We start from the raw sequence: 23,344 nt of genomic DNA, 5'->3' as shown, positions 1-23,344 counted from the left end.
TGTTGCAGGTCCATGGCATGATCACTGGGAAGCACAGCTTGCCAGAGACCCACTGCATGGCCGCCTGGTCAGAGGCTTGAGCCAAGGCTGGCCCTGGACCTTGTAGCTGGATTTTAACTTTCCTATCCATACCAGCCCCAGGATGCCCACGATCATTGAAAAAAAATCTGATCGTTCAAATTATTCCAAAGTCCACTAATACCAGATGCTATCCTTATTAGGATAATCCTAAGAGCATTTCCAAGGAAAAGCTTGCCTAGGCTTGAATTCTGGGCTCTTTCCAGTGGGATGAAGGAGATGGTCATGATCCTATGGGCCCAGGACCCTGTAAACGATCCACCATAAATTCATCCCCATCTGTCATTCTGTCCTTCCAGGTGCACGGTTCCCTTTGTGTATCGAGCAGGAAAATAAGATTCTGCTCAGAGCAATAAGCCTAATGTTCTGAAGGCACGAGGAGGCTTCGGCAGTGATGACCTTTCACTACGAAGCATCCTCTGGCCTGGACCCAGGGGAGCAACTCAGCATGAGCACCAGAGCCAGCAGGGACTGAGTCCTTACCATGTGCCGGGCCCCACTGCAAGCATTTTGCCTATTAATTTGCTTAATTGTTAGAGTGACCCAGTGAAGGAGATTCTGTTTTTGTGTTCTCCATTAATAGAAGAGGAAAACGAGGACAGAAAAGCCAAACAATGTGTCCATGTTCCCCCAGCTAATAAATGGAACAGTAGGAGTTGAACTCAGGCCTCTGGGTGCAGAGCCTGCAGTGACCTGCAGGGGGCGTGGTGGAAAAGACTTGACGAGGCTGGAGGGATGTGTGCTCTGGATGCAGGTGAAGTGCGGAGGGCCCAGAACAGCTGGCACCGCAGACCTGCTGGGCTTTTGGAGCACTTTGTGTGATCTGCTCAGGGCAAGGTGCAGACTGGAAGGTGTGTGTGTATCTAAAATAAAATGTTAGAGAACTAATGTGCTATCCAAAGGGGTGTCTCTCAAATGGGGGCGTTTAAGAACAAGTAGGGGATGTTGTGTTGGCCAGAGAAAGTTTCTCTGTAAAAAGTCCCCTGCTGCCACCCCCACAAGCCAACTAATAAAAAAAGAAACAAAATAAAATTAAATGAAAGCAATTAATAGTAAAAGTCTTGCAAGAAATCACACAGGCAGTCACTTCCTTTGCCTGTGGGTAAAACTGACCAGTCTAGAAATAAAGGGAGATAGATATAAAGGGTTTCAAAGTCTGGGAGTGAGTTTTGTTTTTCCATTTAATAATGCCAGTTTACAGAGGGGGAAAGAGTATGCTTATCACTATTACACTCATTCTGTATAAAACCCATCCAGGGGCTTTAGTGGGGTTCCGTCAGGAGTGAGTGGGTCCTCTTGCTGCTTCCTGAAGCCATAGAGAACTCTGCATCTTGGCTGGCCTCCCACGCTCCATCACTTCTTTTTGAACACTTGACGGCACACCTGGTCCCCACAGGTCAGCTCCTGCAAATGTCGGAAAGTGGATGAGTGGCTAACAAGCCAGGCCTTCCTGCTGCCCAGCACCCGGCCTTTGTGGTGTCCAGGGTAGGGGCAGGGGGTTGAAATAAAGAGGACACTCGGTCATTTTGGGCAAAGTGCAGTTTACAGCCCAATCCACCAGCATGCCCTGCAGATAGCAGTAATTTGATTTTGACACTCGAATTGAGCTATAAAAATGAAAAATGTAAAGAAATGATCCTCTTGGGTGGGATTTTTCCTACTCCCATGATTAAAGCAACATGGCTTAATTTATAAGTGGTATGGAGTCACAAGAGAGGAAGGATCCAGTATACAAAAGTGTTAGGAAGGTAGGGCTGGGGAAGATGCCCCTCCACCCTGTAGGTTTTCTGGGCTAGTGATCAGAACAATCCTGGTGGTGGCAGAGTGAGTGGCAGAACAGTTCCCCCAGGTCTGGCCCAGCAGCTGACCGGATACTGCTTTTCATCCAAAGAGAGAGAGACCCAGACCTTATCAGCACCTCACTGATCCTTGAAGGAGGAGGAAAAAGGAGAGTGGGGAAGACCACCATGCTCACTGCAGTTGGCAGCGGATCTGCTGTCTGAGCCACAGGTACCACTGGGATGGTATTACAATTAAAAAAATCCATCATCTGAACCAGAGCAGGTAGGGAAAACTGTCCATGGAAAACACAGTGAATGCTTTCCATATATCATCAGTTGACATCAGTACCTCTGAAATAAAGACCTCAGGTGAAGCAGGGCTGGCTCCGAAGGGCACCGTGTGACCTGAATCCTGACATTGGAGCCAGTGCCCTCCTGGCTCCATAGGAGAATGAAGAGGCATTGATTTAACAAACGAGTGGCTGAATGCAAGAAGGAGGGAAACATTTTTCAGCATCTGAATGCTGGGCCCACAAATTGCCTTGAAGATTGAAGAATGAAAAATTAAGCTGTCTAGACAGTTTATTTAAGGGCCTCAGCCATTGTTGCTACTATTCTGTTCTAGGACCGAATTAATCTAAAATATTTGGGGGTCAGGCAGACATACCTCATGATGAGGGGTCAGTGCCTGGGGCAGTTCCCAGGTCCAGCTGCTCCCTGGCTCCTCGAGCCACCCCACCTTTCCTCCTCCCAGGCTCCCATAATGGAGAGAAGTCCTGGTCTTGCCCTCCTCCAGGGCATTTTAATTCTGTGGCTTGCATTTCTCCCCGGCTGGTCTTTAACAGGTTCCCTGCATTTCTCCTTGGATCTTGGCTTCCTAACTCAGCATTTTCAACTTTCTTTTTAATTGCGGTCGTTCACAGAAACAGCCATATAGATTTCTTCCTGGAGTCCCCCGAGCCAGATGGCAATGACTTTCTAACTATATGACCACGTACATTTGGCTGGAGCTCAGGGGAGGAGCGCAGAGCCATTTTTCTTGTCAAAGTCCCTGGCCAGGTGGCCACGGGAGTTCATGTAAGCAGAGTGGAAGGAGCTGGGCAGACCCCAGGACTTACCAGGTACAACTTGTCCCCCTCCACCCACTGCCTCCAGCCGCGGTTGGGCTTCTCCCCCTTCTGCACAGCCACAAGGATGTCACCTTCCCAGGTGATCAGCGTCTGCAAGGACAGATTCCCAGGCAAATCACATGCCAGGTCTTGAGAGACTGAATGTGCCAAGAGCCACAGCGACAGTCCCCACAGCCACTGCCCGACTCCTGCTGGCCCACAGGCAGAGCCCTGCCCCCAGCCAGCCAAGATCCTTCCGGTCTCATTTTCCACACTCACCCCTGATTCCAGCTAAACGGACTCACCCAGGCTCCCTCTGTTCTCTTTTAAAGAATTCTATGCTACCATTTTATCATATGGTAAAGATAGCATCTCAAACCAGTGGGGGAAAAGATGACAAATTTGATGGTTAACAACGTAAAATTCCTGGAAGGGGAAAATTCCTCAAAGTCAGCAGATAAATAACAAACTGGGAAAAAGAACTGTAGCATGGCAGCCAAGACCTGATTTCCTTATATATAAAGGGCTGCTGTAAATCAATAAGAAAAAGATGGCTAACCTAATAGTTCGTGTCCACAAAGGACACCAATGGTTACAAGGGAAAAAAAAGCCCTAACAGACAACTTTTAAACATAAGAAAATATATTCAGCCTCACTCACAATGGGAGAAATGCTAATCACTCTGCTTTTTAGCTACAGTTCATCCTGTGGACAAAGACTTTGCTAACACACCGCGCTGGGAGGAGCATGGAGAAGCAGATCCCCTCATATCTGGCAGGTGGGAATAGAAATTTTTTCCAGAGGGCAATTTTATATTACCCTTCAAAATATAAAATTGCCTCTAGTCTTTGACCTCAAGGTTCTACTTCTGGGGATTTTTCCTACAGGAATCACGTTGTCAAGACTGTCCTCTGTAGAATGTAAATGGAGGCAGGGAAGCTCCCTCATTAATCAGGGGCCACCCCAGGCAATGAGACCCACTGATCAGTAGCTTAGGGACAGCAGCAGAACTCATGATGGACAATCAAACTGAGCTGACCAGCAGGCTGCAGCAACCACACGCCTGCTGGAACCCAAGGGCACTCCCTCCCCTGTGCTCAGATTCACAATTATACAACCTCCAAATTCTGCCTTCTGTTGTCCACCTTCCCTTCCAACTCCCACTTTGGTATCATCTGCATGCCCCTGTCCTCTCAGGGGGTCCTCCAGGGTCCTCTGTGGCTACGGTAGGCTTGCTCATGCACCTGCTGTCCTTTGTCCTTGGGAATGACCCTGATGCTAGTTGGTTTTCTTGCAAGTATGCACGCACCATCTTACACCTCGATGAGCAATATTATGCTACAGGCCAGATATTTACTTTCCTCTCTATCTTGTAAACCCAGTTGGTGATAAACTGACCTGTGGGTTTTTCTTTTCTTTCCCCCCACTATGTTGTACATTCAAGTCTTTTTTTTTTTTTTTTTTTTTTTGGTACAAATCTGTTTTCTACAGATTGTTAAATCTCCCTATTTCTAAGATAATATTTGACCTTGACCATATTATATACTTTATGTACAATTTTATTCCTCCCCATTTTCCTCCCCAATGCATTGAAGCATTGTTTGTTACAGCAAAGGACTGGAAGCTTCATAAATTCTGTCAGCGTGTGGCTGGTTAAATATGGTGTGGTTCTTCCCTGCTAGGCAGCCAATGAAAGAACACAGCCACCGTGTATTGTTTAAATTAAAAACAACAACAACAAAAGCCAGGTGCAGAGCCCTTGCATGAAACCCGGGGTTGGGGTGGGGAGCCAGCACGGATGTTTGTACGCCTTCCCTGCAAGGAGGTAAAAGAAACCCTGAGTGATGATTTTCCTTAAGGAGGCACTGAGCCAAGGAAATTTAACTTTTTGCCCGTATTCATATTCTCAACACCAATTTAAAAAGAAAACTCTATATATTTTCTAAAGAGAAAAAGAAGGCTCCTCCTCCTTCAAGGCCATCATAAGCTTCACAACTTCAAAGGTCTTGGACAAATTCAAGTCACAGGCTGCTCTCCTCACTTTTCGGGGAAATCTCTGGAATATGCATTTGCTGTCGTCTGTCAGTGGCCTGGGACTTGGAGATCTCTCCCAAAGAGATGAGGTTGAACTCTCGCCTTCCATTCTCCCCGCTCCTCCATGGCCGGGCATTGGTGAGGTGACGTCTGTCTCTCTCACTAGGCAGAAAGCTCCTCGATAGAAAAGCCTGCAGCACTGTGCGTTCCTGCAACGCCAGGCTCAGCGCAGTGACCAGCATTGCTGAATGGCCCTGTGGTCCATTTTGAGGCAACTCCGCCTGCCCCTTGTAGAGGAGGCGCCACCAGAGTGCACAATTCCCATCAAGGTAGACAAGACATGGTCATCAGCCTGACCATCTTCCCGCTTGAGTTCAAGATCCCGGAAGGCAGGAAGGGGGCTTTGAGTCATAATTTTATCTCTAACTCCTGACAGAGGCCTGGCATGCAGTAGGGGCTTAGCAAATCTTACGGAAAATAGGAAGGGAAAAAAAGGTTAGCACAAGTGGACCTGTCCTGATATTTCAATAACTTATCTTGGGCAGCAGGATGAAAAGCTGTTTTGACCCTAAAGTAAACTGCTTACCAGTGAATCATGGGTAATACTTACCATGTGATAGACTATTTCTTCACAAAGCAGAAAACGAGAAGCTTCATGAAGAGAAAGTTCAAGTGAACTAAGATTCTACAACTCAATTTGCCTCTGGTTGGCGCCCTCAGCCCTGTGCCAAAGGAGATTTAAGAAACAGACTCAGTTGCTTTAAAAGATCCCGAGGCTGAGGAAGGAGTGGATATAAGTGAGCAAAGCCACTGCTGCTGACAGAAAGGATGAGGAGGGAGGACCCCAAGGAGGGGCAAGTTTGCACAGAGTGAAGAGAGAAGCTGGGCTGCACTGTGATGTCCCCTCTCACAGTGTCCAAGATGAACATGAAAACAGCCCTTTCCGTGAATGAGATGCCGGTAGTGGATCAGTGTTCATTGCAGAAGTTGATAACTGTCCTATGCACAGAGAAGAGGGTATCCTAATTCTTTGGAAGTGCATACAGGATTGATTAGGGGAAATGTTTTCTTTCAGAAAACAAGTGTGTGTGTTAGGGAGAGAACATGTGCTAATGATAAAGCAAACAGCAGGCTCCTGGTGACGAGTGCACGGGGGTCTTCGCTATAGGCTTGTGACTTTTCTACAAATCGGAATCACTCCCCAATAAGTCATTTTAAAAAGAAAAACAACAGCTCTTTGAGAGCCTTGAAGGGGGCCATTAACATGCTCCACAGTTAACATGGGGGCCATTAACATGCTCCATAGTGTCCCTCCGACCACCTACCGGGCCCGTGCTGTTCCCTGGCTGTCCCCAGTGCCACCCTCCGGGGGAGGCAGCTTCGCCCCTCCTCAGGGTGCTCCCCTCTCCTGGCACCCTGGCACCTCGGGCTGTAACTCTGTGTCCAAACCCGCTTCTCCAGCCCTTACCACCTGCTCCAATTACTTATTTTTTTTATTGAGATATGATACCCAAACACAAAACTCACCCTTTTCAGTTATACCACTTGTCCACGATGCCTCAGGACAAGTAACGTTCCAGGGTGCACGCTCTCTTACGCCAGAACTGCTCTGGTAGGAGAATTTCCAAAATGCCTTCACACTGCCCCTTTCCTTTCATAAGGAGCACTAAATATAGTTCCACCTGATGGCTGAGATTATCAGTGCTGGGGGACAGTCTGAGAAATGTGTTCTGCTCTCTTGGCTTTAGAGCAGCACCAGAGGCAACCCCAGGAGAGGGGCTGGAGCTTATGCCCCTTGCTTTGGGAGAGAGGTGAGACTTCGAAAGAGCTCCTGGGAGCGCAGGGTGGGGGCCTGACCTGGGAAGAAGGGGCTCAAGGTAAAAGGGAAGAGCAGGGTGGAAGGGTCCTGCCTCACTGGGGCACCAGAGGGGCTCTCCTTTTGCTGGGGTGAGGATACACACACCGGGACAGAATACTCAGCTCTGTCCTTCCTCAGCTTGGGAACCAGAGGGTTGTGTGGCTGAGTTGGCACAGAGGGAAAGGATGCTAGGAATATTCAGATTTCCTTCCTTCTATAAACCTCATGGACAGACAGTGAACAGTCAGTGGCATCCACGATGCCAGCAAACCTTCCGCATCTCCTGGACTGTGCAATCACCAGGGCTCATTATGATGTTAACAGTGAGGTGGTGGAGTTCTTAAATCTGACTGATACTGGATTTTCCCAATTCCTGTTTGAAGATGACTCCTTACTCCTCAGGGTTGTTTTCTGCTTGCTGTCAGCATCCCTAGTATGCAAGTACAGTAGTCTCCCCTTATCCAAGGGGGATATGTCCCAAGACTCCCAGTGAATGCCTGAATCATGGATAGTGCTGATCCCTTATGTATACTGTGTAACCAACACAACTACTAAGCCACTAGCAGGAGTAATGCATATAGTATAGATATAATGGACAAAGAAATGACCACATCCCGGGCAGGATGGAGCTGGCAGTATGAGATTTCATCATCCTACTCAGAATGGCTTGCAATTTAAAACTGACGAATTGTTTATTTCTAGAATTTTCGATTTTGTACTTTTGGACCATAGTTGACCGTAGGTAACTAAAACCATGGAAAGCAAAAGCTCTGGTAAGGGAGGACTACCGTGTTCATGCAACTGGAACTCTGGCCTTTGGATGCACAAAGGATTGCTTAGATGATGTCCTGTGAGTTAAGGTAATGCTAGGACAGAAGCCACCAATTCGTCAGAGACTTCTGAAGCTTACTGTCTCAACCCTGATTTCATGCAGTCTACTGATTTTGTTGTTGTTTAATTTGCATCATATTTTTCTAAATGAAAAACATTTTTTCAGCCAGTTAGGATCATCTACAATTAAGATCTTTCCTGCAAAAACATTTGAAATTTCAACATCTCTTGAAAAGAAAATATAAACCTGGCACCTTAAGGCCTCATTCCTCCAGTGCTTGGATGGGGCTGAGCACGTCTGCCACACTGCCCAGCTGGCCAAAGTCACCTTTCCTGCCTATGACACTCCACCGCACCCCTTTGCTCTGCCTGCCTGGTCATGCTTAGGTGGGACTGGGGGTTTTGAGGGTGGGACAGCTGCCTTAGATCCTGGAGAAGTTGTCATTTTTTCATCTCTCCTGAACCTGCCTCTTCCTGCTACTCAGTTTTTAGTAATTGCTCATTGCCAGCATCAAGAATTCCACTCTGGTTTCTCTTCCTAGGTTTGTTTTTCTGTCATTTTATCATGGCAAAGCCCAACTCCCTCTGCACAAAGAATGTTCGAGAGAGAACCATCGGCCGGGCAGTACCTTAACATTCCGGCTGTCCAGGCCCTTCGTGTGTTCGTCAAACTCTACCCCAACGGTGAAGTCCAGGTCGTAGTTGCGGAACGTGCTGTTGGTTTTCGTTTTGAAGTTATCGCCGTTTTGTTCAATGATCTTGGTCTGAGTCAGGCGCACTGCGATCTTGCGGGTGGCAAAATCAATATCTGTTGGCGAAGGGAGTCGTGGGGGTTATGATGCGCTCAGCCAGACTCATTCGTTTCTTTAACAAGGCCACACACGCGGGACCAGAGACACGGATCACGACAGGACACATTTCTCTCCTTCAGTGGGAAACAAGAGTTGTCTTACACCTGGCCAGGTGGGGCACCTCGGTTAATTGTCAGGAAAATGGAGGAGCCTCTTGGCATCTTTGGATCCCCGAAGCAAAGCTCCCCCGTGAGCTGTAGCGCCGCGCCCATTGCGCAGGCACGTGCACACCCACCCCTCCACCGCCACGCTGTGCGTTCTAATGTATTGGGCTTCCTCCTAAGAGTCCACTGTGAAGATTTCATGATTTAGAAGAAAAAATAGTTGAAAATCCCCAGTCTTGATCCTGGGTAAAGATGAAACCTTTCTAAATGTCCACAGCAGGGAGAGATAGTTACAGACTTCCTTTTTTTCAATTTTTTTCCTTTTGAGGTTTCCCAGGCTAGGCGGTTCTGCCCCAGTTACTGGCCCCTGGTATAGCCTTAAGTGTACCCCAGACAATAAGTACTTGCTGGGAGACTTTCTTTTGTTTTAAAGAAAAAAATTAACAATCATTAAGCTTTTTAATGAAAAAATTTGAACAAATCAAAGCAGAGTAAAAGGAACCACATGTTCCCATCATCCAGATTCAACAAAGATCCAGGGTTTGCCAGTTTACTCTAGCTGTATTGTTTATTTGCTTTGATGTGGTAAAGCACATATTATTCATGTCTTAGCAATAGTTACTAAGAGGGAGACATATTTTTGAATAGGAATATTTAATTTCCTAAGCTTTGTAAGTTAGAGAAGAAGGGTCAGTGTTGAGCCCACCTCCTGGCTGACCTCTGTTGTGTATACAGTGTCAAACCAAAAAGTCATTATCCTGAGGAACAGATCCATTAACAGGTTAATTCTGAAGCTGCTAGGTCTCTGTCCATGCTAATCATATCAGCCCCTTAGTCTTTAACCAAATGGCATTTGACCCCTCTTTGCCTGTGAATTCTCCACATATCTTTGGATGCCAATCTAAATCTTCATTGCCCCGCCCCCCGCCAAGAAAATCCCTCTAGAAGGTGTCCAAAACTAGAGAGATTGATTCTTTTATAGCCCCCAGGGGTGAGAGTGATCTCAAGAGGAAGATGAGTGCAAATTTGTTGAGTGCTGCCCTCTGAGAATTCTTACCCCCTCTCTGGGGTAGGTAGTGACTAAACTCCATATTGTACACCGTCTGGTAAGAGACCAGTGCTGTACTGTGCCCATGAGAGAAGCCAGCAGGTATCAGCAGTTGAGGGTGCTCCTGTCAGTTTGGAGAATTCACACCTCTGCTGCCTTCCCATGGTGGGTGAGCATCGCTTTCCCCCTCTCTCTCTGTCACCCTAGTTCCTTTCTCACCCATCTCCTTTCAGACCCAAGGGAGACCAAGCTGGACCACAGCTTGCTCAGGATTGTCAGGGTTAATCTTTTGTATGGTTAGTCTTTTGGACCCTAAATGGTACAAAATCATATTTAAACCTAAGAGAATTGTGTTGAGGAACATTAGCTGACCCAGGAGGTAAAAAGATTCATACCTGCATTTTAAGTTGAAAGGAGAAATAGGTTCAAGTGGGCATGAGCAGGTGCATGAATGCCAGGGTCTTGCTCACCTGCTATTCCCTACAATTTATGGAGTACTTATCATGTCTAAGAATTCAAACATGGGTCCCCACAACAGTTGCCCTGAAGGACCACCTTGGAAGATGTAAAAATTGAAGATTTCTGGGTCCTACCCCTGGCCTGGAATTTCTGGTGGGAGGTCCAGTGATTTTACTTGGATTTACTCAGAAGAAGTTGTTTGGAGAAAGATCTCCATGGTTTAAAAAAAAAATTGAAAATCACCTTTTAAGCACCTCCTCATCATGTCATAGGTGAGGAAGTGGAGGCCTAGGGAGGTGAGGACTTGTCTAAACATATAGAGCTGAAACAGAAGTCGTGGGGGCTTGGTCATGGGATGGATGTGCAGAGGCACCCAGTGGGGAGGGGAAAACAGTGGTTTTGAGTTTGACCACGTTGAAAGCCAGGGAAGTAAAAGAGGGCACTAATTTTATGGAGATAACAGGGAATGAAATTAACCAAACTATGTAATGTGCATGTATGAATATGTAATAATGAATCCCACTCCTATGTGTACTTATGATGCATCAGTAAAAAAGATCTAATTTTATGGTGAACTGTAGCTGAATTTTAGGTAAGGTGAATAGGAAGGCCATGCTGTGTGGACCCTTGGTAATATTTGAGGTGACAATTATGATACTTTTTGGAGTCTACCAGGAATGGTGTCCCATAGTAGAACCTCCTTTGGAAAACCTTGCTTCATTCTTAAAACAAACGCACAAGTTAAGTATTATGTTATATATAACATATGGATATGAGGTGTCCCCCCAAAGCTCCTGGGTTAATGCAAGAGGTGAAATTATTAGATTATATAAGAGCTAAACTAATCAGTCCATCATAGTTTGAATAAAATGACTGGGGGTGACCACAAGCAGGTGGGGTGTGGTTGGAGAGGGTGGGTCAGGGGGGCATGCCCTGGAAGGGTTCATCTTCCCTGTGACTGCTTCCTGGTTGACATGAACTGAGGAGCGGCATTTCTCTGCCACACTCATCCACCATGTTGTTCTGCCTCACCTTGGACCTTGAGCACTAGAGTCAGACCACCCTGGGCTGAATTTCTGAACCTGTGAATCAAAATAAGCCTTTCTTTCTCTAAGTAGTTCTTGTCAGGTATTTAGGTAACAGTGAAAAAACAAAACAAAACAAAACAAAAAAAACCTGATTTAATACACAGATTGGTACTAAGTAGGGCTGTTGCTCTGACTAACTTGTCTGTGTGGTTCAGAAGCTGTTGGAAATGGTCTGTGGAAAACATTTAGAAAAGTTTGAAATTCAGACTGAAAAAGCTTTAAAATGTTGTAAGCAGAGCTTAATGGACAATTCTGGTGGGAACTCAGAAGACCAGAATACCAATAGGAAGGCAGAATGTGCTCATGAGGTTTCAGAGAGAAATGAAGACTCTCTTGGGAGGCCAGTCACATCATATTCTGCGAAGAACTTGTCTAGGTTTTGCCCATGTCCTGAGACTTTGTATAGGTTAAATTTAAAAGTAATGGGCTAATTAATCTAGTGGAGGAAACTTCAAGGCAGCACAACATTTAGTCAGTGGCATAGATTTTTCTGGCAGCTTTTAGCCAGGTTTACTGTGAGAATTCAGAACAGATGGCAGAGCCCAAGGATTTTTAAAACTTTCAGTTTGGTTAGGAAAGTGAGTGTCTTGTAAAACTGAGGCCAAGAAAATTTGCAGTTGTTGAAGAGATTATAGTCACTAAAGAGATGCTTAGTACTTTACGCAGAGAAAATAGGAAATATGGCTTGGGGCATCTCAGAATTTGGAAGACCACACCCATTACAGACTTAAGGATGTAGAAGGGTAAGTTTCTTTAAGAAGAGATCATGGGGTCATCCTGCTCATACAGTGGGACTTAGGAAGTAATTTTACCATGCTCATCTACCCAGGCACTCAGAGACTGTGCAGCTGTGATCCCAGATGGCCCAGCTACTGCTTGAATTGGCAGCAGACCTTGGTATCATTTTTAAGGTGCTGGTTCTGTAGGAATGCAGGATGCTGGAGTTAAGAAGTTGTAGAGGTTTCCACCAAATTTTTGGAAATCCTGGAAGTCCAGGTAAAGCGTAGAGGTGTCAGAAACCCTGCAGGGTGCCTCTGAGAGGGTGGTGGTTGAATTTGTGAAGATGAAGCCAAACTTGGAATAGAAACCCCAGAAATTAAGAGATACTAGTAACATGTACTGTCTGCCAAGGAAAGCTGCTGGCTGAGGAGACACACAGACTAAGAGAGAGATCATGAGTGCTGCAACCAGCAAGACCAAATAATAACCAAGCCATTTGGAGAGCACATCTTGCCACCATGTGTCTTGGATGCTGTATGCAGAATTATGGAACCTGTTTGCCCCGCTGGTTTTTTATCTTGCTTTGGTCCCATCCCTTCTTTCTATGCCCCTCTTCCTCTCTTTTAGAATGGGAAGGTTTACTCTGTGCCATTGTATATTGGATCATTGTAACTTGTTTTTAATTTTTACAGAGACTCATAATCGAGAATTTGCCTTTGGACTTGGACTCTTGGGCAATGCTGGAACTATGAAGACTATGGGACTCTTAGATAGTGACAAATACATTTTGCATTGTGAGATGGACATGAGATTTTGGGGGCCCGGGTATGGAGTGTTATGGTTTAGATATGAGGTGTCCTCCAAGAGCTCCTGTGTTAATACGGGAGGTGAAATTATTAGATTATGAAAACTGTAACCCTAATCAGTCTATCCTAGTTTGAATGGACTAACTGGGGGGTAACTGTAGGCTGGTGGGACGTAGCTAGTGTAAGTAGGTTACTGGGGGCATGCCCTGGAAGAGTGCATCTTCTCTGAATCCCCTTCCCTTCTCTCTCTGCTTCCTGGCTACCGTGAATGGAGCAGTGTTCCTCCACCATGCCCTTCTGCCATGATGTTCTGCCTCACCTTGGACCCAGAGCAGTGGAACCATGGACTGAACTTCAGAAACTGGGAGCCCAAAATAAACCTTTCCTCCTCTTGTTAGGTATTATGGTCACAGTGATGAAAACCTGACTAAGTCATATTATGTCCATTTTACCAATGAGGAAACTGGCTCAGAGGAGTTGTGTCATTGTCTTGGGTTTTATAGTGTGGAAGCAATAGAGATGGAATTTGAACCCAGGAAAGTCTGTCTTCAGGTTTAAACTCCAGAAGTGTAGGAGAGCCCAGTTAAACCACAGTGCCATTGGTGCACTTTCCCTGGTTGCCCCAGATACCACTACCTTCTGACTCTTGTTAAAGTTCCCCTGAGACCCAGGGACTTCTGGATGCAGCTGGATGAGCTTTCCCGCTCTGAGGCAGTTTATGTTTTGCAGGACACTTGCATACTGCCTGCCACCAAAAAGCAATTGTTTTCTAGGCCGAAGGCTCTATAATAAGTCAGAGCTGGAACGATCACACTCCGCCCACCATACATTGTCTGACAGTTCATTTAGCTCCAAGTCCGTGGTTTATGGAATTGCACATGAGCACATCAGAGACACACAGCCTGCGGGGCAGGGGATGCAGGGCGAGAGAAATGCTGTCTCTGCTGCCCTGTGCTGTGAGCACTTCCAGACTTCTCAGCCAGTGTGTTCAGAGCCCAGAGTTCCTCGCTGTGTTTGCCATGGGTCTCATCTCAGTTCCATGAGAAGTTTAGTGGTCAAATTCAAGGACTCATGATTAACTAGGTTTGGGAAATGAAGAATTAAGACCAAGAGGAGCTGTTTTCTGCACTGTGAAATAGCAAAGATGCTTTGTAACTCCGAGAGGGAATACAGGAGGCAGGTTTCCATGATTTTCTGTGGCCACAGAGCCCCTCTGTGGTGGGACATCCAGTCTTCTAAATATGTCACAACACACCACGTGGCAAGGGCTGACAGGACCCTTTCTGAGTCACTTATCCCAGCCACATTGGCACTGAAACCGTGGAAATATGTCCTGTTCCATTTTTCTCCCTTCGAGTTTATGGAGGGTCTCTTTAGACAGGACCTAGTGGTCAGGTAGTTCTCATTTAAAATGGATCCTCCCTTGGAATGGCCAAAGTCGCTAAAGAATATCTTGCACATTCTAGTTAGTGTAAACACGTCCTTGTGGGACAGGGCTGAGCAAGAGGCTAACATGGGACACTCCGACTCAGAGCTCTCTCTCTCTACCCCTGAGATGCAGTCTAGCGAGTCAGGTGATGTCTGTGTGTCTAAATCTAGTCCTGTGGCTGGACAAGTACCTTCAGAGCCTGAAGCAGCAGAGAGCGGCAGCCATAGTGGAGCTATTAGTAACCGTATCAGGGAGGATTATGGTAAAGTTGATGGGGTTGTGGAGAGCTTTGCCCAGGGGCTTGTACTTGTGGCAGTGATTCCACAAACGGTAGATACCATCTCGGAATCGTCACTAAGCCTGGGGTGCCCCAGATCTGCTTCCTCAGAGTCTCTTGCATTTTCCCAGATATTCTCTGAACATTTGCTCCCTGAATCCTGTTGCTATCCTCCCAGCTTTCCATATCTCAGGAGGCCCCGCCCCAGACTTGCCTCCTGCCACCTGTCCTGCCCTTTCTTGTCCACTTCCTCACTTGCTTCTCTAGGAGATGCTACCTGGGGTTTCCTGGACGTTTTCTTGGGGTTTGTCATTCTGTCTTCCTTAGTCTCACATCTGCCAAGACAAAGACTTGCTCTGTGTGCCCCCCTAGAACCAAGCACAGTAGATGCTCAAGAGATGCCATGGATTGGCTAATGGAGGCAGCATAGTCTACGGCAGTGACTCAAGGAGTCAGCAGTCACAGAGGTAATTCTGGGACATGTCAAGGAGAAAATTCTGGGACCCATCCCAAAAGCTCTGTGTGCTGTGCTCTGCTTGTTCTTCTAAGTCTTCCAATTTATTCTGTGTGCTTCAAGTTTAGTACACTGCCATAAAAGAATGAGGAGTGAGGGGTATATCTGTCCTTGAGTCCCCAGCGATGGAAACTTAGAGAAGCCATTTTCTTTTTTTGGGTGCCAGTTTCCTCATTATACAATAAGGGGCAATTGTGGTGATGATTTAGTAAACAAGCTGGTGAAGTGCTTTCTGCAGTACCAAGGAGCTCGTGGGTCTTCCCTACACTTTGGCCTCCACCCTTGACCTTGTCTGTCTGAGTCTAGTAGGGATCAGATCAGCACTGGATCCAGAGCGAAGTTTTCATATTTGTGCATCATGTCTGTGCATCCCTAGAGTCACCTGCCACTCCATGGAGCAGACCAAATAGTGGCTGATCCGACTCTTCCCACTATTGCCACAGCCTGTCACATGGACTCTCTATCCAGCCTGGGGGCACGTTTCCCGCCCGCATCAGCTTCCTCCCTCTGCCGTGTGATTGACGGGCATTCCTGCTCTAGCCCTCCGGACTCAAGTCCACGCCATGCTAAACCACGTTGCTAGAGCCACAGTTAAGAAATAGGTGGAAAAAAGAATCGGAAATCATCTATTAACCAGATAATACAAAGGGGAGTTCTCCAGGCCCAAGTCTAAGGATGAACTGGAAATTACAGAGAAATTTAGAACTGAAGTGTCCCCTACTCAGCGAGTCTATTTCCTCTCTATGGATGTGGAAATTGAGCCTCAGAGAATTTAAGTGGTGGGTTCAGAGTCGCCCAGTTAGAGCAGGGCTCCTACCAGTTTCCCTACAGACACAGTCTGTTTGTCATTCACAACTCAGGCTCTCCAATAAAAATTATTGCTTGTCCCTGGTCGCCTGCAAAAGTGGATCACAGCTAAAAATACCTATTGCTGAGGGAACTGGTCTGTCCTGTAAACACCAACCCTAGTCAATCTTTCTGACCAGTGCCGGGGGGGAATCTTAATAGGGGCTCTATGCAAATGGAATCAAGCCTCACTTCTTCTCCTGGTTGAAAAATGACTTGGCCCCTCGGCCACCCTTTAGCGTTTGCTCAGGCCAGTTAATCATGTCACCTCTGCTCCACCCCAGGGAAGGGGGCCAGATATTCTGCTGGTAGATTCATTGTTGGATATTTATAATCAAAAGGGTTTAACTGCGGCTGTAGAACACACACACACACACACACACACACACACACACACACGGATTACAAAAACACCTCCTCTTTGAACTTTGCAGAGGAAATTATTTTCCTGGTATGGTATTTTAACACCGGGGTTATCAAGCATGTTTTATCTGCTTTTCTGGATTAAAGGTATCTCTGAGCCTGATTTATAACCAGGTGAAATGAATTTCTATCTCAGAAGGAAAGGTCCAAAGGCAAGCTATTTCTGAATAATATATATGGCTTATAGCTGCTGCAGAAGAAGAAGAAGAAAAAAAAAAACACTACCAAAGTGATTTTATTAAAGCATACTTTTCATAACTGCATTTTGAACAATACAAGCCATAAAGTTGAAATATGAGTATGCTACTCAACATTAAAATGCTTTGTAATGTGCTTGTGAAAAAAACCCTAAAGTTGCAGGCTAACAGGGCAGGTGCTCTTTGTAAATTAAAGAGCAGAGAGGCACATGTATTCATCCCATGGATCTGAGAACCACTCAGAGAGAACCATTTGGCTTCCGTGGGCTTCGAAACTGGACTCTTTAATTCTCAGATCATTGGCACTTTTAGGCAATTGGGAGAAGCAGAGTGGAAGAGCAATCTTCTCCTTTTCTTCCATACCATTTCCTCCTCCAGAGAACACATTTAGGGAGGAACTAGACTGGCCCCCTGCCTGTCTCCTTCTCTCACTCCCTCCCGAACAGCAGTGGTGGGCTGGAGATACGTGCCTACTGCTCCTGCGCCCTGCTTCACCCGCCACCCTTGGCCTAACGCTCACCACTGGGATAGGTGTTAGGGTAGACATGTGGCCAGCACCTTCAAGGAGGCCATTAGGAAGCGACCACACTTATTGTTGCCACCTGACTTTTCCCACCTCTCAGCACTTTCCATTTGAATGTTCCACCAGGTACCATGTGGTCCAAGTGAAGACTTTGACAAGGTGTGTAACTTTGTTGATTCGTCAGCACTAGCAGGAACCCAGTTGTCAGATAGATTCATCAGCCTATCAGACATTCATTTGTTCATTCATTCATTCACTTTCCCCCAGGGACTCTGAGTGACCCTCTTGTGCTGTTTCTGAGCACCCTGTGTGTCTGCTTTGGACAACCGCATCCCAGCAAGCCTCGGTCAGATCCAAGCTCCGCCTCTCCTACCCCACATGCTCCATATCCTGCCTAGAATGGTGCTGTGGAAAGAGTGTGTGTTAGGTGATACAAACAGGGCTCCTGTCTGGGACAATGATTTCCCAGCCACATGTGTCCCCAGGCAAATCCTTCCATTTCTCTGGGCTTCAGATTCCTCACCCTATAAAATGGAAAGCATCCCTTCTGTCTTCATCCTTGACTGTACTCTGAACTCTAGATCTTATGCCAATATGCCAGTTTTCATATTCTATTTGAATGCATAGTGAGTCTCTAAAACCAAAGTATGCCAAACAGCATTCTTAACGCACTCCCCCAGCCTGCGACCCCACCCAGGCTCTCTCCTCCCAGTCCTTCACCATCTCAGGCACTGGGATCTCCACCTTCCCAGATCTCAGGTCTACACTGGGGAGTCACCTTTGTCTCCTCCATTGACTCTCACTTCATATTCATCTGCAAGCCCCCTGAAATTTTATCTCCAAACTATATGCTGGGCCTGTCCTTTCTTCTCCAGCCCCACAAATGCCACCCTACCCCAGGCCGTCATCATGTCCTGTCTGGACAACATAGCAGCTGCCTAGTGAGCCTTCCTACTTCCTGTCTTGCTCGACTATGGGTCGTTCTCTATGTTGTGGCCTCAGCGAGCCTCACGGAATATAAAAAGGATCTGTTCCATCTCCCCATCTTAGGGTCACTTGGCCTGACCTCTGCCTGCCTTTCTAACCCTTCCCCTCCCCCACTTCCTCCTTCCTATGTCCCCAACACCCCAGCCCTCCTGTGGGCCTGGCTCCCTGAGCATCCCTACAACTTTGCCTTTGCTGACCCTGTGCCTGGAAAACCACTTCTCAGCTTCAAGGCCTGGCTGCACTGCGTCCTCCCCAGATGGCCTTCCCTGACCACCACCCCTCTCCATGCCATTATTCTTATTTATTTTCTTGAAAGCACTCACCACTACCTAAAACCATCTCCAACTCTTCGCTTGCTCTCTGCCTCCCGTCCTGCCAGGCAAATCCCCCAAGCACAGGGAATTCTTCTCCTCATTCACCACTCTGTGGCCCAAGCCCAGAACACCTCCAGATGTGCTGCAGGTGCTTTATACATTTGTCAAAAACTGAACCAATTAAAATGAAACAATGAATATAAAGCTCTAGCACAGTGCTTTTCATGGCATGAAAATAATATGTGCTTGCACTCACTGCTCATGCTAGGCTGAAGCGGACTGGGGTGCAGCTCAGAGGTAGAGCACTTGCCTAGCAAGGGTGAGGCCCTGGGTTCTGTCCCCAGCATCACCACCATCACCACCACCACAACAAAACCAGTCGGAACAGGATTTTGCATCATTACTGATGTTTAGGAATTTTCCTGGCAGAGGAGGGAGCTGTCTGACTTCTGTCTCTCAGGCTATCTCTTTCCTAGCGGAGTTTTCCAGAGACCGATCAGAACTGTTTGCAGTAGATACTGCTCTTTTAAGTCTGTGATTTTTCCTTTAAATATAGACATCACAGAAGCTGATCCTTGTCTTTTGTGAATTAAGAGAAAAACTGGGTTTTCCCAAATAGTTAATTTATGGAATAAAGATGATCAAATTTAACATTATCTAAGTAAATTTAGGACACGCACCTTCCAGGATACATCACCATCTTCACTATTCAAGTTCTAAGATGGCGTTTCATTTCCTGGATTGACTCCTGCCTGCTGGTTCCCTCCGGTCACCAGATGTAGTCTCTCTCCTGCTCCGGACATCTCCATGTCCTCCCCTCCTCAGCACCGCTTCTCCTGTCTTCCTAAGGCCAGGCGACAACCCTCCCGTTCTCTGACAGTCCCTGCTGTCTACTCCCTCCCAGGCTGGCAGAGTGATGACGTCTGTCTTCTTGGACATACTTCTTCCCTGGAGCCCGTCTTGAAGGGATGGAGTCCAGATGTGATAGACACCTTGAACATCCTGCCATCTCTGACTCCTCTTTCACTCCCTCCTTGGGCTTCAGCTCTGTCAAAACAGCTCCTCCTGGTCTCCCAGGCCCCTGTCCTTGCATTTGGCCACAGGGCCATGCCTGCCTCCATCTCTGCATGAAGCATTCCTCTCTTTCCTTCAAACCCACCCAGACGTACTCGGGAAGCCTTCACTGACCCACGCTCCCTCCACCATCCTGCACACACTTCTTGTTATATTGTTCTTTCTCTGAGGGCCTGGTTGTTGGTTCAGGAGGGACCAACAATCCACTGTCCCCAGGTACCCACTGTCCCATCTATGATAGGTTTTTATATTCTGAAGTGACTGCATCTCGTCCTACACATCATTCTTCTAATATCACTTTGATGTTCTTCCCACTGAGGGTTCCCTATTACCTCCCTCTGAAAGCAGGTAGGACTTGCAACACTTGAACCAATAGAATCTGGGGGCAGTGATGCTTGCTGGTTTTGGAGGCTGGATCACAACAGGCCAAGCAACTTCTACCACCTCTCTCTTTGGCTAGAGGAGAGACCACACGGGGTCACCATGTGTTTATGTCGACACATGGCGGTGCCCCAGCTGCGGTCTCAGCCACCAGGGAGTATCAACTGCCAGACATACATATGGGTGAGGATGCCTCTAAGATGACCCCAGCCCTGGCCACTGTCCAGTTGCACTGAGTAAGAGCCCATGAGCAAGAACCATTAGGATGAACCTGTCCAACCCCAGAGCTGTGACAGGTAAGAGAAGATGACTGTGGTTGTTTCCAGACACTACATTTTGGGACTGCTTTTCACAGTAGCAGAAAACAAGAACACCATTTGTACATGACTATAACATGATGGTCTGCACTAGTTTGCTCCCCTGCAAACAGAGAGCAGGTCTGAAGTTGCTTCATGTGACATATCTGTCCTTCCGCAAATAACTGCTGGGACTCTGGCACTGGAGTCTCATCCCAGGCAGAGCTAATGGACTCTCCCCCTGTGCTCTTTAACCTTACTGGGACCCATCCTTATGCCTATTCTCCATGGCCTCCCCTTTAAAACAGAGACCTGTCCTGACCTCCCCGTGCCCTGATCTGACCTGAAGGAGGACCTCAGGATGTGACAAATTCCTCAGGATGAGAGAGTTCACCAGCGGCTTTCCTCAATGTCAGGAAAGAGCCCAGAATCCAGATGTCCAAGAAGGCAGGAGATGGCGTACCATGATCTGACCCTTGGCACTTGTTCTTTGAACTTCTAATGCCTTTGATAATTCAAGGCAAACCCAAAGGTTGCTGTGATATGCCATTCTCCTGAGGCTGGCAGCTGAGTCACAAAGAGGTAGCCAATCTGTAGGGGTGTCACTGGGCAAGTGACAAAACTGGTGTGCTTCCCAGACCCATATCTCAACTATGGGTTCTCCCTCCCTCCTGAACCAACAAGCAAGCCCTCAGAGAAAGCCAATTTCCTTGGGCAGGGTGCTAAGGTCTAAGAAAGTGACAGTTCTCAGGTAGGGAATGACACCATACCTGGTGGTATTTACACTTCTGGGGATTTTCAAAGATCTCCACACATGCTCTTCCCAAATGCCGAGTGTCTTAGCACTCAAAAGGGCAGGGAAGGCAAGCTCCGTTGACTTCAGCGCTGGGAAAGCCATCCTGCCTTGTAGCCGGGCTGTGCAGGAAACTGCAGAGCTGCGGAGCTGCTATTCGCAGGTTGGACTGAGGGGGGCAGCCACACCCCCTCTGCTCCTGGCTGAGCCTCTGGAGACCTGTTCTCAGTTCCTGCCAGTCCATGCCCTGCTCACAGGATGTGAGGGAAATCAGGTTCCCTGTCTCAAAGGTGGGGCTGTGACTCTGGCTGAGGCATTTCTGTACAGAACATCATGGACTTGAGACGGGGCGATTTCCTCAGGCCCTGACACCCTGTGGGCTCTCAGCAGCTGGGTAAATCAGGCTCCAAGCACGTCCATGTTCTGTGACTTGCTAATATCATCACCTGCAGTATTCATCTCAGTCAGCAAGGTGCCTGCTGCCCCTCTACGCTGAAGAGACCTTGGTACGAGGAGGTCAAACCATTTGCTCATTAGAGTGAGATCAGTGTAATCTGATGTGCAATTGGAGGTTTGCTGAAGCTCTAAGAGACAACAAGTATTCAGTACTAAGGAGCCGTAGAAAGACCAGCCCCAAACTGTAAAAGATCCAAATACCACACTCATGACTTGAGAGGCCCTCATCCACACCATATATGTTGGTATCAAAGAGTCCAAAGGAAGGCTGCTCTCAGAATTTCCGTGCGCCCTGCAGCATCCCAGCCCCCAGGGGGCTTCCCACCTGAGCCTTAAGAGATGGATTTTAGGGGCTGACCTGCAGAGCTCTAGGACAAGCAGAGACTAGATTTCCAAACTAAAGTCTCCATAGGATTTTTATTATTTATGAAAAAGCAGCAACAGACACAAAGGCACTTTCTGATGATATTACATGAGTACGGTTTATTCACCATGTTGCTAAGACCTTGAAACTTCCAGATAACCTTGTTTCAGTACTTTCCATTGTTCCAAACACAATCACATTCAATATCATCTAGAGAGACAGACAAGGTTGGAGCTAGGACCCCTATTTGTCAGCTGAGGGAAGTGAGGTTCTGAAAGGTTAAAAACTGGTTCAAGGTCACTAGTCCTCTGACCCATCTATGTTCGCTCCACTTGCTTGGCTTCCTCACCTGTATCTTATTGTTCAGAATTACAGTTCTGAACTAGGCTCCAAATCAACTACCCACACACAGGTTTAGAATTCCATTTCTACTGGCCACTCACGCAACAGGGAGAGGTACCGCCACCCACCCCTGCCTGCCCAAATATGTAGAGGGAAAATTCTGATAGTCCAGAGGAAACAGAAAGTTATTCAGTGCTGAAAGCATGTCTAAAATATGTGCCGAGAGCTCTAAGCTCTGTCAAGTAGGAAATGCATCCCAGCTGTCCTTACTTGTTGGCATGGTAAACATATTTATTAATCTAGAACTTAACTGCACAGAAAAACCCATGATTCTCATCTTGGAGAGACCTCCCACCATCATATCCAAAGTATGGGGCCTCTGACCCCACCTGCTCATACCTGGATAGGGTATGTGTTTTTCTGCCAGCCCCCTAAGAGACCCACCAGGTCGTCAGCTCAGGACACACACTGAGGGGTCTCCCAGACACGCAGTGGGTGGTTTTACCCATGTGACAAAGCCTCTCCTGCCTTCTGTGGGCCTGATTTTCTTTAGGCAGAGAGATTTGTTAGCCATTCTTTACAAGACTGGAGCCAGCAGGGGTCATGTGTGTATAACTTCAGATCCAAATGGTTATCAAAAGATGGCGACCACAAGGCAGGAAGCAACTGTTCTCCTCTCAAGTCGGGTCTTATTGTGTGTGTGTATGTGTGTGTGTGTGTGTGTGTGTGTGTGTGTGTGTTTTGTGGGCCAGGCACTGTACTAAGAACATTCCAAATGGAATCTTATTTATCATTATTCCCAAATTGCAAATAAGGAATTGGAACCTCAGAGAATTTGTATGAATTATCTAATGTTTCACAGCTGTAAGGAGTGAGGGGGGAGGATTTGTGCACGAGTCTATGGATCCTTCCAGAGGGCCAGACTGACGTCCTCCCACATCCCCTTCCCCCTTACCCAGGGCCTTCATGTAGCCTTCAAAGTTCTCGTTACTCTCCATCTCCCAGGTTCCATTCTGGTCCCTCGTCATGGTGACGGCCTCTGGTCTGGTGTGAGTGTGTGGAGAGCGTGGAGGAGCAGGCTGCAGGGAGAATGTATTGAGAGGAGGTGTTTTTATAGGTTAGTGGACCAGGTTTATGGCTCTGAAGATAACAGGTTCAAAGGTCATATGTACAACTCAAAGGAACTTTCCTTTCCTTTGCAAAGTTCAGCAGGTCTGTGATCAAACCAGGCACAAAGTTTCTGGGTGGCCAGGCATATGTGTCCCAGTGACCTCCACCATATGCAGGGCCTGGCGCAGCTCATTTTTGGCTGGCTGGGCTCCTGCAGAGCCCCTGACCCCACAGGGAACGCCCCATCCAGT

The 23,344-nt window shown here is 47.2% G+C and overlaps 1 protein-coding gene across 1 annotated transcript; it reads right to left on the bottom strand.

The window, feature by feature from the left end:
• Positions 1–1,431: 1,431 nt before the first annotated feature.
• On the bottom strand, positions 1,432–23,011 carry Rbp2 (retinol binding protein 2). The gene is made up of 4 exons (XM_047564805.1): positions 22,939–23,011; positions 8,321–8,499; positions 2,978–3,079; positions 1,432–1,482 (listed from the first exon to the last, which is right to left on the bottom strand). Exons 1-4 carry the CDS (start codon positions 23,009–23,011, stop codon positions 1,432–1,434), a joined length of 405 nt encoding a protein of 134 aa, XP_047420761.1.
• Between the last annotated feature and the right edge of the window lie 333 nt (positions 23,012–23,344).

This window comes from Sciurus carolinensis, chromosome 9 (assembly GCF_902686445.1).
Source record: "Sciurus carolinensis chromosome 9, mSciCar1.2, whole genome shotgun sequence".
NCBI classification, from domain to species: Eukaryota; Metazoa; Chordata; class Mammalia; order Rodentia; family Sciuridae; genus Sciurus; species Sciurus carolinensis.
The sequence above is the reverse complement of the archived record's forward strand: the minus strand, read 5'-3'. Positions and strand labels throughout refer to the sequence as shown.